This window comes from Phytophthora ramorum (genome assembly GCF_020800215.1).
Source record: "Phytophthora ramorum isolate Pr-102 chromosome Unknown Phyram_PR-102_s0003, whole genome shotgun sequence".
In the NCBI taxonomy this organism is placed as follows: Eukaryota; Oomycota; class Peronosporomycetes; order Peronosporales; family Peronosporaceae; genus Phytophthora; species Phytophthora ramorum.
In genome coordinates this window covers 2,758,491-2,773,172 of record NW_027150649.1, presented here as the reverse complement: position 1 = coordinate 2,773,172, position 14,682 = coordinate 2,758,491, and the positions used below count along the sequence as shown (strand labels likewise).

At 52.9% G+C, this 14,682-nt stretch overlaps 6 protein-coding genes across 6 annotated transcripts; 1 reads left to right on the top strand and 5 right to left on the bottom strand.

Annotated features, from left to right (window-relative positions):
* Positions 1–244: 244 nt before the first annotated feature.
* On the bottom strand, positions 245–2,143 carry KRP23_3991 (uncharacterized protein; the record flags this gene model as incomplete). Its single annotated transcript, XM_067888904.1, has 3 exons — positions 245–294; positions 376–685; positions 1,646–2,143. 3 exons carry the CDS (start codon positions 2,141–2,143, stop codon positions 245–247), a joined length of 858 nt encoding a protein of 285 aa, XP_067748109.1.
* Positions 2,144–3,660: 1,517 nt separating this feature from the next.
* Positions 3,661–5,466, bottom strand: KRP23_3990 (uncharacterized protein; the record flags this gene model as incomplete). The annotated part of the gene is made up of 2 exons (XM_067888903.1): positions 3,661–3,746; positions 3,819–5,466. 2 exons carry the CDS (start codon positions 5,464–5,466, stop codon positions 3,661–3,663), a joined length of 1,734 nt encoding a protein of 577 aa, XP_067748108.1.
* A 1,098-nt stretch (positions 5,467–6,564) lies between these two features.
* On the bottom strand, positions 6,565–7,446 carry KRP23_3989 (CBL-interacting protein kinase 31; the record flags this gene model as incomplete). Its single annotated transcript, XM_067888902.1, has 1 exon — positions 6,565–7,446. One exon carries the CDS (start codon positions 7,444–7,446, stop codon positions 6,565–6,567), a length of 882 nt encoding a protein of 293 aa, XP_067748107.1.
* A 917-nt stretch (positions 7,447–8,363) lies between these two features.
* Positions 8,364–8,751, bottom strand: KRP23_3988 (uncharacterized protein; the record flags this gene model as incomplete). Its single annotated transcript, XM_067888901.1, has 2 exons — positions 8,364–8,617; positions 8,694–8,751. 2 exons carry the CDS (start codon positions 8,749–8,751, stop codon positions 8,364–8,366), a joined length of 312 nt encoding a protein of 103 aa, XP_067748106.1.
* A 190-nt stretch (positions 8,752–8,941) lies between these two features.
* KRP23_3987 (putative RNA methyltransferase CT0009) lies at positions 8,942–10,892 on the bottom strand (the record flags this gene model as incomplete). The annotated part of the gene is made up of 2 exons (XM_067888900.1): positions 8,942–10,642; positions 10,749–10,892. The coding sequence occupies 2 exons, from the start codon at positions 10,890–10,892 to the stop codon at positions 8,942–8,944; spliced, it is 1,845 nt and encodes a 614-aa protein (XP_067748105.1).
* A 3,286-nt stretch (positions 10,893–14,178) lies between these two features.
* Positions 14,179–14,682, top strand: KRP23_3986 (uncharacterized protein; the record flags this gene model as incomplete). The annotated part of the gene is made up of 1 exon (XM_067888899.1): positions 14,179–14,682. The coding sequence occupies one exon, from the start codon at positions 14,179–14,181 to the stop codon at positions 14,680–14,682; it is 504 nt and encodes a 167-aa protein (XP_067748104.1).

Below are 14,682 nucleotides of genomic sequence, written 5' to 3'. Positions count from 1 at the left end.
AAAACTCCTCTCTACCCCTCGTGTTAAACCTTGGGCAGGTTAAGGCTTGGCACGAGTTCGAACTTCGTTCGTTGTGCTCCAAGACGGACTTGGTGGTCTTCAACAAGCATGCGAAGTCTGGCGGCTCGATTTAGCCTCCATGCTGAATCTGAACGCTCGCCTTTAGTAAAAAAAACACCGCACCGCAAACCACTTTGTATTCTTGGCTTTAATATCACAAGATGCTGGTCGAGTCGGGTTGGGACTAAGCCTTTCCTTTGTGCACCCACGCAAACTGGAAGCTGAAGTCAACACCTGCACGGGAATTCACAGCATCACACAAATTGTTAGCCTGAGTGCATGCCGAATACAATAATTGCCTACGAGATTAATTACCGTAGTGTTCAAGCGTTGACTGCACTGCAAAAATGAGCCACATGAGGAGTTTGCCTTGCAGTAGCAAGAAATGATTCTCCAACACGAACGCCACCTGGTAAATGGTCGACACACCGAAGCGCTTCACCACGAACACTTGCAGTCCTATGAACACTAACAACTGCAAGAGGAACAAGACCCCGATCACGGTCATCCGTTCCTCGAACTCGTTCGCCTCGCCAAAATACCGGTAGTGGGTCGGGTAGTACACGTGGTTGGGGAGAGCTTGGAGCACGGGCATGTACATCAGGTAGATCGCAGGGATAATGCACTGTGTGTAGGCGCTCAGTCCAAGATATTCGTTGTTGAAAAGTAGCTGAAGTGTCTGCTTCACAGCTCTGGTGTTCTGCTTTCGGGTCTCCTCCAGGATATTGCCAATGACGGGGTTGCTCCTTGAAATGATCGGAATCAACTTATCCGACGTTTCTTGCCAAAGTGCAGACACTGCGAGCCGTGATAATCTTGGAGGGGAGACGACAGGCTCAACAATGGGGCGAGAGGGCCTTGCTTGGATCAAGTGGAATAACCGTGGAGCAGATAATGACGGTTTTTGCAGCATCGGGGCCTCTGAAGAAGTGGTCGAGGCCTGCCGTGAGAATTTATCCGTCTCGGAGTCTTCGGACTCGGTACTTTTACTCTCGTTGTCGCGATTCTCTGGATGAACGACTGCTACCTCGTTTTCAGCGCTGCTTGTATGAGAATGGGAACTTGCACGCATGCTGAGCCATCGACTGGTGGGAACAACCAACACAGCTCCACGCAGCCGCTTCGCCAGTAGCGATTTTGGTGGAGATGGCGGTGGAAAATGATCAGCACTAAGTTGACGGCCTTCCATGGCAGCAGACGAGAATCGAGATTTTATCTGCGCTACCGAGACAACGTTTGATGTGCGACGACTGTTGTTGTACACGCTTCGAGCAGCGAGAGAGTCTAGTAACGCTGCGTTGGGCGTTGAGAGCTGATGCGGCATACCAGATAGTAGCCGAATGGTACATAGCTCGGTAGAGTCCAGTTGACCGGGAGTTTGCAGCATTCTAAGAGTTGTAGCAACTAAAGTACTCAGCAACGCTGGGTTACAGCCACCAGTGACGACAGAATCCAACAGCGATTGGGTCCTACGAATTTTTTCCTGTTGTCGCTCCATCAGTTGAAACGATCGACATGCTCTCGCAACTCGAGACCGGCGGTTCATCCCATGCAGCGACAGTACCAAGACCAAAGTGTTGAGTACCAGCGTGATGACGACCATTTTGATTGAGTTTGCGCTGTGCATGCAGAGCACCGAGTAGATCGCATTGAAGACGTCGATGCTGAAGATGATAACCTCCGGCAGATTATCCTCAAGATGCGATCCCAGTGCAGTCTGGAGGTTTCTCAGCGAGAGATTCACTGCAGGGAGCAATGCTATCATGGCCAACTCTAATAGTCCATCCACCTCGAGGAAAATCGCTTGATAGGCGGGGTAAATACCTAGTAGCGAACCGTGCACAGCCGTCAGCATTAAGAACCGTCGACCAAGAAATTCTCCATCCTGTACGCCCGCCAGGGGATGAGGTCCCAGAACCAGTCGACTCACGATCGCCCAAATACTGAACATCAATGGCGCCCCCGTCACTACAAGGAACGGGATCGGAAACACCCACAGGTCGGCAACAAGAATATTCAACGCCGTGTACACGGTAGCACTTCCGATCGACACCACGACCACTTGGTTCATCGTCAAGGCCATGTCCGAGATCCAGATTTTGGCTTGGCTCATCGCACACAACACGAGAATCGCTCCAATGATGGTATGCCGAATCCAAAAAACGTAGTTGGCGAGCGCGCCCTTTTCCACTGGCTGTAGCGGCATACACTCGGTCAGAATCACCACGACCAATGGCCCAAGTGGGAATAGTAAACACACGCCCAAAGCGCGTACTATAGACACGCGTTGGCAGTACTCGTCGAGTGCAAGCATACGCTCTACCGAGTACTGTCCGCAGTGACTCACTTGAAGTCGCTCCCAACAATCGTAAAGCGGTGCGAGAGGGTACCCGAAAAAGCTAATAGCTGCCACAAGATGGCTTGGTTGTCGCTCCGCTAGCTGGGGCGGAGAAATGATGAACGCTTTTCTCTTTTCTGGAAGTTTTTTGTCTGGCGCTGGCACGTCATCGAGTAGTTTCCTCTCTGGAGAACCTTCAAGTGTCCCCGGAAGTTTGGGAACGACGGTTGAAATCTCGCCAACATTCTTCACGAAGCTGTTCTGCCGCAAAAGTCTCGCATGAGGGTCTGACTGTCGAGGCTTGGTGGCTTGGTACGTGTGCAAGGCGTAGCTTTGTCGACGAGGGAGGACTTTGGGACCCGCTTTGGGTGAACCCTGGGAAGTTGTATGTTCATTCTGAGATCTCTCGCTGCTTCGGGGTAAAACGTCAATGCTGTCCAGTGCCCGCAAAGGCTCCGTTGAAAGCCCTCGAATCGCCTGCGAGAAGCTGTTTCTTCGCAGTGACTTCCGTGAATCCGTTCGAGGTGGTTCGTCTTTCGCTCCGGTCCCCAATATTTCGTTCTCTCTTGGTGGCGTGGAGCTGACATTAATTGAGGGCAACCCACGCCCTCGAATGTTGTGCAGGACACTGCTCCCTCTCTTCGGCGAACCGGCTGTCGCCCCCAAATGCGGCGCCACCGCCACCCCCCGAATACTTTTTCTGGTCCCGCTAGCACGCAGAATTGTTGGTCGAGTACTAGGAGGCTGCAAAGGCGTGACGACATCCTGATTGCTTTCCATCGCTTCCCGCAGCGCAAAATCGCCGCAAACTCTAATGCTAAGATGAGACTTAGTCTAGTTTCTCACGACCGACCCAGAATAGTGCGTGATTGACTTGGCCTGCGACGATGTTCCTCAACGGCGCGCGCCCACGGGAATCCGCAATCTTAGTGCGAGGAGCACAGATCTACTGCGTTACAACAACCAAGGATAGCTTTCACCTCACTCACCGTGTGAAGATGAAACTCTTTTCGGGTTTGGATAGGACGGACCGTCTCGAATGGAGGCACGCCGGCGGACAAGCATTGTCAATATACCCCAACGAGGAAATGCACTAATACTACAGCCGCCATCGATCAACGTCATTGTGAGATTGTGAGCTTCAACAAAACGGGGCGTTTAAAAATCACCATGCCATCGGTCTTATTATTTCAGTTTCACTACTGCAACTTTCACTTCAGATGAACTTTGCAAGAAGAAGAAAATGCCAGACCCATGCATCGCTAAGCAGCTTCTCCACCGATCCTGGAGCTGTTTTGTGGCGGAACGCTGCTGTGAATCCAATTAAACTGAAATGTGAAGTCGGCACCTGCAATCAAACCATGTGGAGCTTTGAGGTCAGACTTCGGACATCTTAAATGTAGTTCGAGTGAACACGTACCGTAGTGCAAGAGTGTCGACTGCACAGCGACAATGAACCAAACAATCAGCCTTCCCGCCACAAGCTTGAAATGTGTCTCCAGCACGAAGGCAATTTGGTAGACCGTGGAGACGGCAAAGTGTGTCGCGACGAATACGTGCAACACAATCAGTACTGCGAGCTGCAGCAGCGCTAAAAGGGCGATCACTGTGATTCGATCCAGGAATTGGTCGGCGTTTTCCAGTATGACAAAGTGGGTCGGGTAGTACACTCGATTTGGGAGCGTCTGAAGAACGGGCATGTACAACATGTAGAGCACGGGAATAATGCACTGGATGTAGGCGATGAGTCCAAGATACTCGTTGTTGAAGAGCAGCTGGAGCGACTGCTTTACTGCTTTGGTATTCTTCTTCCTCGTCGCAACCAGCACGTCGTTGATTATTGGACTTCCTGGCATCACAAGAGGACGGAGCTTCGCCGAAGAATCAGGGTCGAGTCCGGCCATTGGCAGCGGTGGGAGCTTTTTCGTAGAGGATGCCCGCTCTGAAATCCAGCGAGACGATCCCTTGACAAGTTTTACTATCCGAGGAATGGAAGGTAAACGATGAAAGCTATCTCCCCCCGATTCAGCATCAGTTCCCTTGCTGCTACCCTTGTCACGACTGCTACTTCGAGAACTCGGAAAACTGCCCACTCCATTTGTTCCCCCACTGCCAGTTTTTCTTGTTGTTGCTGGAATTGCTAGAATCGCTGCTCGTATTCGTTGTGCCAAGCGTGATGATGGCGGCACAGGAACCGAAAAATGAGAAGCGCTAAAATCACGGCCTTCAATAGCCGCTGATGCGTACCGAGATTTCATTTGACCCATGGAAATGGCTGAAACTCTGCGATCATTATTGTAGACGCACCGAGCAGCCAAAGACTTCAGCAGCGCCGAGTTGGCGTCCGAAAGGTTGTGCTGCATACCAGATAGCAGCCGAATCTCGCGCAACTCGGCAGGATCCAGCTGGCCTGGTGCTTGAAGCAGCTTCAGCGTCGTGATCACCAATGTGCTAAGTAAATCAGGACTGCCTCCAGCCAAGGTTGCAGACAAAAAGGATGGCGTTCGCTGAGCTTGTCGCTGGCGGAGCTGCATTAACTGAAAGGCGCGAGAGTCTCTAGCAGCTCGAGAGCGGCGATTCATTCCGTGAAGAGAAAGCATCATGACCACAACGTTAAGCGCTACTGTGATAGCCACCATTTTGACCGAGTTTGTTCCTCGCATGCAGATCACGGAATACAGCGCACTGAAGCCGTCCACTGTAAGCACGACCATTTCCGGGAGATTATCTTCGAGGTGCGAGCCGCAAGCCACCAGGGTATTTTTCAGCGCAACGTTGATAATGGGCAGTATTGATACGATTAGCATTTCGAGGAATCCTGCCACGGACATGAAGATGGCTTGGTACGCAGGATAAATGAGCAACAGAGACGCCTGCACTGCGGTGATCTGCACGAACCGCCATCCTCGAAATCGAGCGTCCGGTACGCCTTGAACCGGGTTTTCCCCAAGCACCACCCGAGTCATCACAGCCCAGAAGACCAAGAGCAACGGTGCCCCGAGAACAGACATGAACGGGATGGGGAACACCCAGAGCTCTGCAACGAGCACTTCTACGCTCATATGCATGACACAAGTACCGATGGCGATCGTAAGCGCTTGCCTGGTCGTCAACGGAAGCTCTGGTATCCAAGAAGTGGCCTGTGTCTCGGCGCACATGACTATGATCGTCCGTGTCAAGGCGTGTCGAAACCAGAAAACGTAGTTGGCACTCGCTCCATCATCGACTGGTCTCAACGGGGCCAACTCGATCAATAACACGACAAACAGCGGTACCAAGGGCACTAGAAAACAAACTGTCAAGACTCGACGGAACGACGTGCGCCGGCAATATTCGTCCAGAGCGAGCATCCTCTCGACCGAGTACTGTCCGCAGTGGCTCACTTGAAGCTGCTCCCAGAGATCGTAAAGCGGGGCCAAGGAATAGCCAAACATGCTCATAGTTCTCACCAAATGACTCGGTTGTCGGAGTGGTATAGGGATTGGCAGGATTATAGCTTGTCTTCTCTTTAGCGAAATGTCAGGAGGCGTGTCTCCATCTTCTTCCACGCTGTGTAGGGTATTACTTCTTCGAGCAAACAGTGGCGGACGGAGCTCCCCACTCATGTCCAGCGGATGACGGACGATCGTTGGCATTTCCCGTACAGTTTGCAGTAAACTACTTTTGGGCTGACGGCTTTCTCGCGCATCGGACAGTCTAGGGGAGACAGAAACCCCTCGGATGTTTCGGAAGACGCTGCTGCGCCGAGGCGCATCCGAAGCTTCGGTTGGTGATGGAGCTGGGGCCACAGCGACGCTCCGAAAACCCTCCATCGCGAAGTTGAGTGCGACGAAGAAACTTGCTCATTCTACTCTGAGAATAGCTACAATAGCTGATACCCACGCAGCTAAAAAGCTGCTATTTGCAATGACAGACTGACGTCGTACATGTGCTGTACAAACAGAATAAGATGTTTTTGGTGACGTCGCGCGTGTAAGGCGTCACCATCCTGTTGGAGCCAAGTGACGTCGGGCGGATAAGCACCGGAGCCATTACCGAAACTAATTCTTTGCGACGTCGGCACGCGCTTCCCGACGCTTCTACAAAGTTCACTGCGGTGCATTAAAGTTTAAGAAAACTACACGAGGCTACGAGACCCCAATAAATCACTCGACACGGCGACTGCATCACCGGTTCTCCACCCCCAGCAGCGCCGGGTGCTCGAGCACCTGCGTCATGTTCTGCAGCCTCTTGCTGGGCTCGAACTCGAGCATCTTGGCCAGCAGGTCCTTGGTTTCAACCGAAAGCTGCCGGTCCATGTGCCAGGCCTCGAGCACGCCGCAGCAGCCCTGGGCCTTGATACGCTGGAAGTCAGCGCTGGTGGGCGACGCAAACTCGAGCAGTGGCGCGCCCGTGAGCAGCATGAAGAGCAGAATGCCCAGCGACCAGACGTCGGCCGTCACGGGGTTGTAGCTGCTCTCGGATACGACCTCGGGCGCCACGTACTGCTTCTTGCCCACGCAGCCGCTCGCGCGCGCGTCTGCCCTGGTGCAGAGCCCGAAGTCCCCGAGTTTGTAGCCGCCGTCGCGCGTGACGAACACGTTCTCGAGCGACACGTCTCGGTGCGCGATGTTGCACTTGTCGTGGAGGAAATGGAGGCCATTGGCCAGCTGCCGCACTATGCGCAGTGCGTGGTGCTGCTCCAGGCGGCTCTCGGGCTGCGTGGCCACGAGATGCGACAGCAGGTCCCCGCGCGCGCAGTGCTCCATGACCACGAACACGAGCGAGCGCTGCACGAAGGCGTCGAACACGCGCACGACGTTTGGGTGCGCAACGCGGCGCAGCTGGCGCGCGGCCTGCCACTCTGTCCACGGGCCTTGGCGCTGCAATTGGCCTGCGCATTTCACGACAACGGGGCGAGCTGCAGATGTGTCCGCTGGCTGGGAGATGTGCCCCAAGTAGATCTGCGGTGCTAGACGAGAGCTCACTTTGATTTGGCGGTGCGGCGGTGAGCGCTGCGGTCGAGCGTTAGCGTTGGTATTGCTGCGGTACACGAGTGTGGCCGTCATGGGAGGAAGAGGAGCTTGTGCACGGCGGCGGACAATGGTAAAGTGTTGTGTCAAAGAGCAACTGCCTGTAACTCGTACTTACAGGAGGTTGAAGCTTGATTTTGCCGCTTCGCATGTGGGAATCGATTGACGAATGAACGACGACCACGTCGGGCGCGTATGCAATGTGGAATCCCTGCAGAGACGAGACGAAAAGGCTCCTTTTTTAATGCGATTTGCAAGGTCTTGGCAGAAAGCCAATTGTTTGGTATTCCGCGCCATATTCAGTTTATCAAATGCCATGTTTAAGAAATATTTCAACGCCACTTTTGGTGCCACTTTTAGTGATGCGCAGCGACCTTGGGAGACACGACGGGCAACAACTTGAACGGCAACTTGGTGGGTCTTGCGTCGACATCGAAAGTCTGGTTCTTCTGGGCTATGCGGGAGGGAAGTCGGGCACTGACGCACTCGGAATGCCCAGGTTGCTCTGATGAAGCCGCCGTCGTCGTCGTGCCTTGAATCTCGCAGGGACAGGCTGCCTCTGCCAGCCTGATGCTGTCCGTTGCAGACGCCGATGACGGCCCATTGAAGCACAATCTTTCGGAAGACTCGTGACGCGCCTCGACGTGGTCACACTTCAAGTTGCCTTTTGCCGCGTGACGGCCGCCGCGTTGGTCTCACGATGACTCACCACGAATCCCCAATGATGGCCGCGTTGCCCTCGTGGTTCCCTCTGCGTCAGAGCGTTAGACCTCGTCACAGCCAGCAATCCATATCGTCGTCGCGGTCTGCAATGTTGTAGGATTGCGCAAAATTGGCACCGGAATCGCGAGATTCGCTCCGGCTATCTGCGCTGACTATCGACTGCACCGGAACTCAAGAGTTCATCCATTAACCTGTAAGCTTATCTATCTATTTGATCGTCCACGGTCGCTCTATTGCAGCACGCAGCTTCGAGACTTGTCCGGGTCAAAAGCGAGACCGGCAGCCTCCACACCGCTACGCGTGAGTTCTTGGACGGAGCCTCTCCGAATGATCTCTCGTCGAGAATCCTGCGTTGCCAACAGGCTGCGGCGGGTTTTTGGTGCACTCCCGTTGTTGTGAAAGGACGACACCCGCGTCACCTCGCTCACATGCCGGCGCAGTCGGGACGTGTCTGCTTCGGCTGTCCATCCTGCGCGGGGCACACCTTCATTGGCCGCAAAAGCCGAGTCCTCGTTATTATCAACGCTCGATGCACAAATTACAGTAATGCAGCAGCGCACCTGATCTCGGAGGCTTGAGCTCCACTCCGTCCGGACCGCGGATTTTGCGTGTTGACATGCACAACTCGCGCCGTTCACACTTTCATAGACAGAAGCGTAGAACTCAGCGACAAACACAGGGACTGGTGCCTGGTGCCCTTTGTCACGACTGAAATAGCGCCATTGACGTCTCCTGTTTGATCTTCCTCGCCTCGCCATCTTGCCAAGCCTGCGCCTGCCTATTGATAGGCACTGCGGTATCAGTTTGACTAATTGCAACGCTCCAGCCACGCGATGGTCTCGATATGAGGGGTATGAGGGAGCATATCCACTGGCTGCAAGTGTCGAACGCGATAAGTCCCAAACTCGCCAACGTCGGGTTTCGCCTCCGCACAGAGCGCTTCCAGGTCAACCACTTGTGAGTGGGGGTTGCACGACACATAGCAAATGTGTTTCGGGGCCATGCGACGCAGCATCTTGATCAGCTTCTTGTGCAGGCCAGCTCGAGGTGGGTCCACGATCACCATGTCCGGGAGATCAGACGTCAGTGCGGACTCATCCAAGCTGGAAACTATTTTCTGCAGAAGTTCATCCTCCTGCCAGTTCTTGGTCAGATCGACGCAGAAGAACTGCATGTGATCGGACGAGTAGCCGTTCAGACGCGCATTCACTTTGGCGCGCTCTACGGCAGCTTCCACCAGCTCGAATCCGACAACTTTCTTGGCATATTCGCCCATGCAAATGCCGATGCTGCCCACCCCGCAGAACAGATCCCAAACGACAGGTTTCTCAGGTAGCGCCGCCATCATCCGCTGAATCTCGCGATACAGAACACTTGCCTGGGACGAGTTGGGCTGGAAGAACGAGTCGAACGAGATTTCAAAGCGGTGATTCATGATCGTGTCTTGCAAGTGCGGGTTGCCGTACAGTACGCGTTGTATGGTGGTAACCTCAGCAGATTCAGAAGCTTCATCATTTTTCCTGCGTCGATGACGCTGGGCTTCGCTATCCAGACTCTCCACAATCGACACAAGTCGCGGAGCATCACTGGCCTCAGCAAGCAAGCCTTGCTCATGTTCCTCTACAAGATCGCTCACAATGCGTTTCAGCAACTCGCTTTGTTCTCCATCGAACGTCGTGGTCACAAGTCCGAGCATGATCTCAGTGCGACCTTCGCCATTTGCACCGCGACGCAGCACAATCTGCTTGAGAAAACCTTCGTGGGTGTTAAAGTCATACGCCTGCAATCCCTCATCCTCACATCTCGTCACAAGCTGCTGCAGTAACCGGTTGCAAGCTGACGCTTGCAGGAGACACTCACTTAGAGACAAAATTCGGGGGCTCCACACTGCTGCGCGGCGTCGACGCGCTTTGCTCTTGCCGTGCACCTGCTTCGATCGTCGAGCACTCACCGACGCCACAGGAAACATCCCCACCGTGAACGGGTAGCGAGGAGGAACCATCTGCCCACTGCCATCGTCCGCAGGTTTGTCTTCATCCAACAGCCAGCGACCGGTGCTGCACGTAAACTCCATCTTGTTCCGGTAGTGGTAAACTCCAGTACCTTCCTCTTGAGCCTCCACACCTAGAATTTCACGAATCTCCATGTCTGGAGAGTGTCGACGAGCTTCAAACAGCCCTCGAACCCATTCCTGCTTCTCCTTAAGTTGCTGCCCGTAGCTCAAGTGTTGCAACTTGCACCCGCCACAACTTGCAAAGTACTTTTTGCACAGAGGCTGCACTCGATGATCACTCGGCCTGGATAGCTCCACTTGCTGTCCGAAGAGCGGCCAGGTGTCTCGGGATGGATCTGCAGCCCATTTGTCTCGAACTTGGACGTCTTTCTCCCAAATTTCGACCTGTAGCTCGTCTCCTGAAGCTGCAAAAGGCACCACAACCTGCATCTGAGTGCCTTCGGGTGATACGTAAGAGCCGATTCCATCTCCGTGGCCATTAAGCTTGTCGACAGCCTGTAAATATCGTAGTTAAATGATTATAGCTGTTGGTTATTATATCTATTGAACATGTGCAATCATATCGATACAAAACGACTGGATGGGAATTATTTCGACGTACCAGAGCAACGAGTCGCTTGGTGTTCGGCGCTGGGGGCGACACACCACTGGAAAAGAGACGGTCAATGACTGGAGTCCACCGTTTAGGTTGATATTGAGTGGATGATGCGGAGATACGCGAGCACAGCACCAGGAAGCCGACCATTGCTATCTAAGAAAAAAATGCCGAGCTATTTAAATTTAAAAATGTTGTTATAAAATGAATTCGACCAATCATATTAAATCACGACCGCCGGATGCACATGTACATTACCGGTCATTTGCAACCGAGTTTGTATTTTTCAGGTAATCCTCTGTCGGTGATTGGCTGAATCTGATACTGTGACAAAAAGCAGGTGGCGTTTGCAACTTTGGTTGCACACCCAATCCAATACAAAAACCAAGGCAGGGTTGCGAAACAGACGTCTCCAATACAACCTCCAAATGGAGGCTGCACTTGATAAAATGAACGCATGAACGCACTAACATTGTCACGCCAGGTTCGTATACGTTAGCTCATGGTGTGTATGCCATGCGAGGACGACGGCACGTAGTGCTACGTCTGCGCGCGCATGATAGAGCAGGTTGTTCAGATCATCTTAGTTATAGAGACTTTGAAGGTCAGCTGAGGGATTCTTCCCCAATAGAGCGGAGGCAAACCGTACGCATGGTCTAGACTGCGAGTGATTTAATGTCTAGGTACATGTAGAGGTGGTAAGCGGCAGTGCCTCGATGGGCTACGGCTACGAGCTTGCTCCGCCAGCCGTCGTTGCTGCAGTTGGCGGTCTTCACAGTTGCGTCACGACGGAGAACGAGCAATTTGTCTCCCAGTACAGACAACCTGGTTACATTGTACACAGCATGTACTAGCATGTACTACATACATGTCATTTGGTTTTGCTGTCGGGTAGAAGTTTGGGGACGTTACGCGTTTGCGCGGCAGAACTGTAAGATTGACACAACTTTCCGTGAAACAAGCAATTGAATAGCCTTTCAGCGATAATGCACCACAGAAAGGTTTATCAATAAGGCACAGCCTCCAGCGATACCAAGACTATCGTTTCTTAGCTACACACAAATAGAGGACCTCTTAAAACTCCACGACCACCCCAACAATTTTTTGGATAGCCTTTCGTAAGCCAGCCAGGTCTATGCAGAACTCCACACTCTTTTTTCATTTGCACTTCACACCTCCTACTGGTTACAGACATTTCCCTCAAACTTTGGCAGCTTCAACGTTTTTGTATATAGAGGCTATAAAATGCACAAAGCTAACGAAAGATGAGGGAGAAAAAAATCTTAGAACAACATATAACTTCCAGGAGCGGACACACCTGTTGATACGAATTCGATCGTGTAACAGCGGGATAAGGTGCCAAAGTTTGAGGGAAATGTTTGTGATGGTTTATGACATTATTAGCCAATCACAGCAAAATTGCAAAATGGGTATATTCTGTAAAAAGTGAAAATGCACCGTACACTCTGGAAGAGCACGGTGCATGTACTGCTGGTTTAGCCAGTCTGCCTGGCCGTAAGATAGACCCGCAGGCCAAATGACCAACAAGTTGTTGTCTTATCCACTGCCTACAGACGATTAGCCAGGATGAATACCCTTAAATCTTGCGCTGTCGCCGAACATCGGTGTCGCCGTCAAACACATCGAGCCCTGTGCTGCTTCTGGTTGCCAGTACATAAATTAATATTACCGTGAAGACACAAAAGCTTTGTCACGCTTCCTCGTCGAATGGTCCCGGACGCAGTATCGACGGATCTACCCGCGCACGATTTATTCAACCAAATGCGGGTATTACGTAAACGACCGCTCTCGGTACCACTTGGTTTGGCTAGAATTCACCGTACATAGAGCTGCTTTCAACTAGCGTTCAGCACGCGATCGATGTTGACGTACGTTTTCGGATCGTAATCTTTGATGACAACACAAATTACGTTGTAGCGAGCTCTCGTGGCTGTGAGTGTCCATATACTATCTCGCCACGAAGCCCTCAATCGCTCGACAAGTTTCACTTCTTAAGCCATGGCTAATAGTAGCAGCTCTCTTTTCCCAGCCACCCGGTGGTCGCTGAGTGACCCTATCGCCGGAGGTGTCGTGCTTACAGGCCGTGATAGCAGGAGAGGCGTCAAACTCCAGCTACCTAGCCAACTTGCTCGTCACAAGCATCACCAACCTCTTCTCGAACCACTTGCGGATGCTGCAGCAGATCAAGCTACGAATCCGTCTCGACGAGAGCGATGTCGCATCAACCAAACCGATACAGAGAGAGACAGCGCAAACACGCAAGAGACCTCAACACCAGTGTCCGCGAGCTAAGACAAGAAGTCCAGAGCCTCGAGGGGCAGCGACAGACCATTGCGAACCGCGTACCGACGCGCAAAAGCGTCTGGGTCGTGACAACGGAGTACTTCCGACTCTTCCGACGCGGATTCCTGGCTCCCGTTTTTCTGCCCGAGTCTGTACGCTCCAGGGTCTCCGACAGACGCCTACTTGTGTTTCGAAACACGCTCGCAGACCGCACCCCCAGCTCGCCTTCCTCGAAGCGAATATGGTCCAAGATGTGACCGACGGTGTCTTGTGTGGAGCGGAGGCGATTCTCGACAACTGGAAGCTGCTCTCACTCTACCACGACGATGTGCACGTCCATCTCGAGCGTCTGGAGCAGGTCGCTGACAACTCTCTCCTTGCCACGACAACACTCCATCTCACTATCACGGAGAACACGCTGCACCACGTGTACAACACGGTAGGCCATCGAGCCTCCAGACTGTTGAACCAGCGCCTGGTAATACGTGGGTCAGTACGCTTCGACTGGGACGACGCCTGTGGTCGCGTCGTGAGACTGGAATCCAAGCTCGACATGCTGACGCCGATGCTAGAGCTGCTCGGCAGCTTGGAAGACGTAGCTCGTGTGTTCGAAAAGGCCCAAATTACCCTAGAGGGCAAATTCTTACCAGGCGTGAATTTCTATTAAGCAAACGCCTCAAGTGGTTCCCCTCAGTGGTAAGGACTACTGAAGCCGTCGCAGCGACCGAGATTCCCATCTCCAGGGCAGTGACGAATCTCAAGGGTGAAAAGTATCCGACAGTAAACGGCTCCAACGGTCGCCAGGGAATACAGGTCCAAATTACAGCGCTCGAAGACTACCAGGACGTCGCCATCTCGAACTCGCTTTCGTGCGCATAAATCCCTGCGTCGCGATGTCGATGAAAGTCGTGTGTGAGCCGCCAGAGGTACCACAACGATCGATACTGGAGTCTCCAGTCCTCCGAGTGGATATTCATATTGCCATGGCCGAAATGGCCTGACAGGTCGGTGCCAACGAAGGTGTGAATGCCTTCGGCTCCAGAGCCATCAGAAGCAAGAGGGCGTGCTTACTCAGCGGGCATCTCGCCATGTTGTCGGGGTGGTGATGTACTTGGACACACAATACACAAGCATGGGTCCAAGGAACAAAGACCGCAACGCGCTGTGGGTGGCGCCAATTCTCTACTTGTCAGCGTTTTGTGTGTGCTTCATGATTTCCCTCCGCCCAACAGCTACCAAGAACACGCACAAGGCCGTTATGGTGGGGGCAAGCGCTGTTTGCTGCATCGTGGTTGCTAGCATCACGCAGGTCTTTCTGGTGCCCTACACCCGCAACGGCATGCCGTCCAAGACTGGTCGCTTTTTGGTGGAAGATGACGAAGACGAGGGTGTGGACTACGGTGGAGAACTCGTGCTACTAGAGACACCGGATGGCAACGGAGACAAACCCAACACTACTCGTCGGCGTGCGTCTGAAGTCAGCACCTCCATCGACCCGGAGATTTGTTGTTTGCTGAAATGGAGCGACTCTCCCCAGCCAGCATCCCAAATATACTGGATCAGTGTCTTGTTAACTGCTTATACCGCGTTGAATCCAACGAAGAAGGTATTTTTTCGAGAAGAGAATCGACGCTAA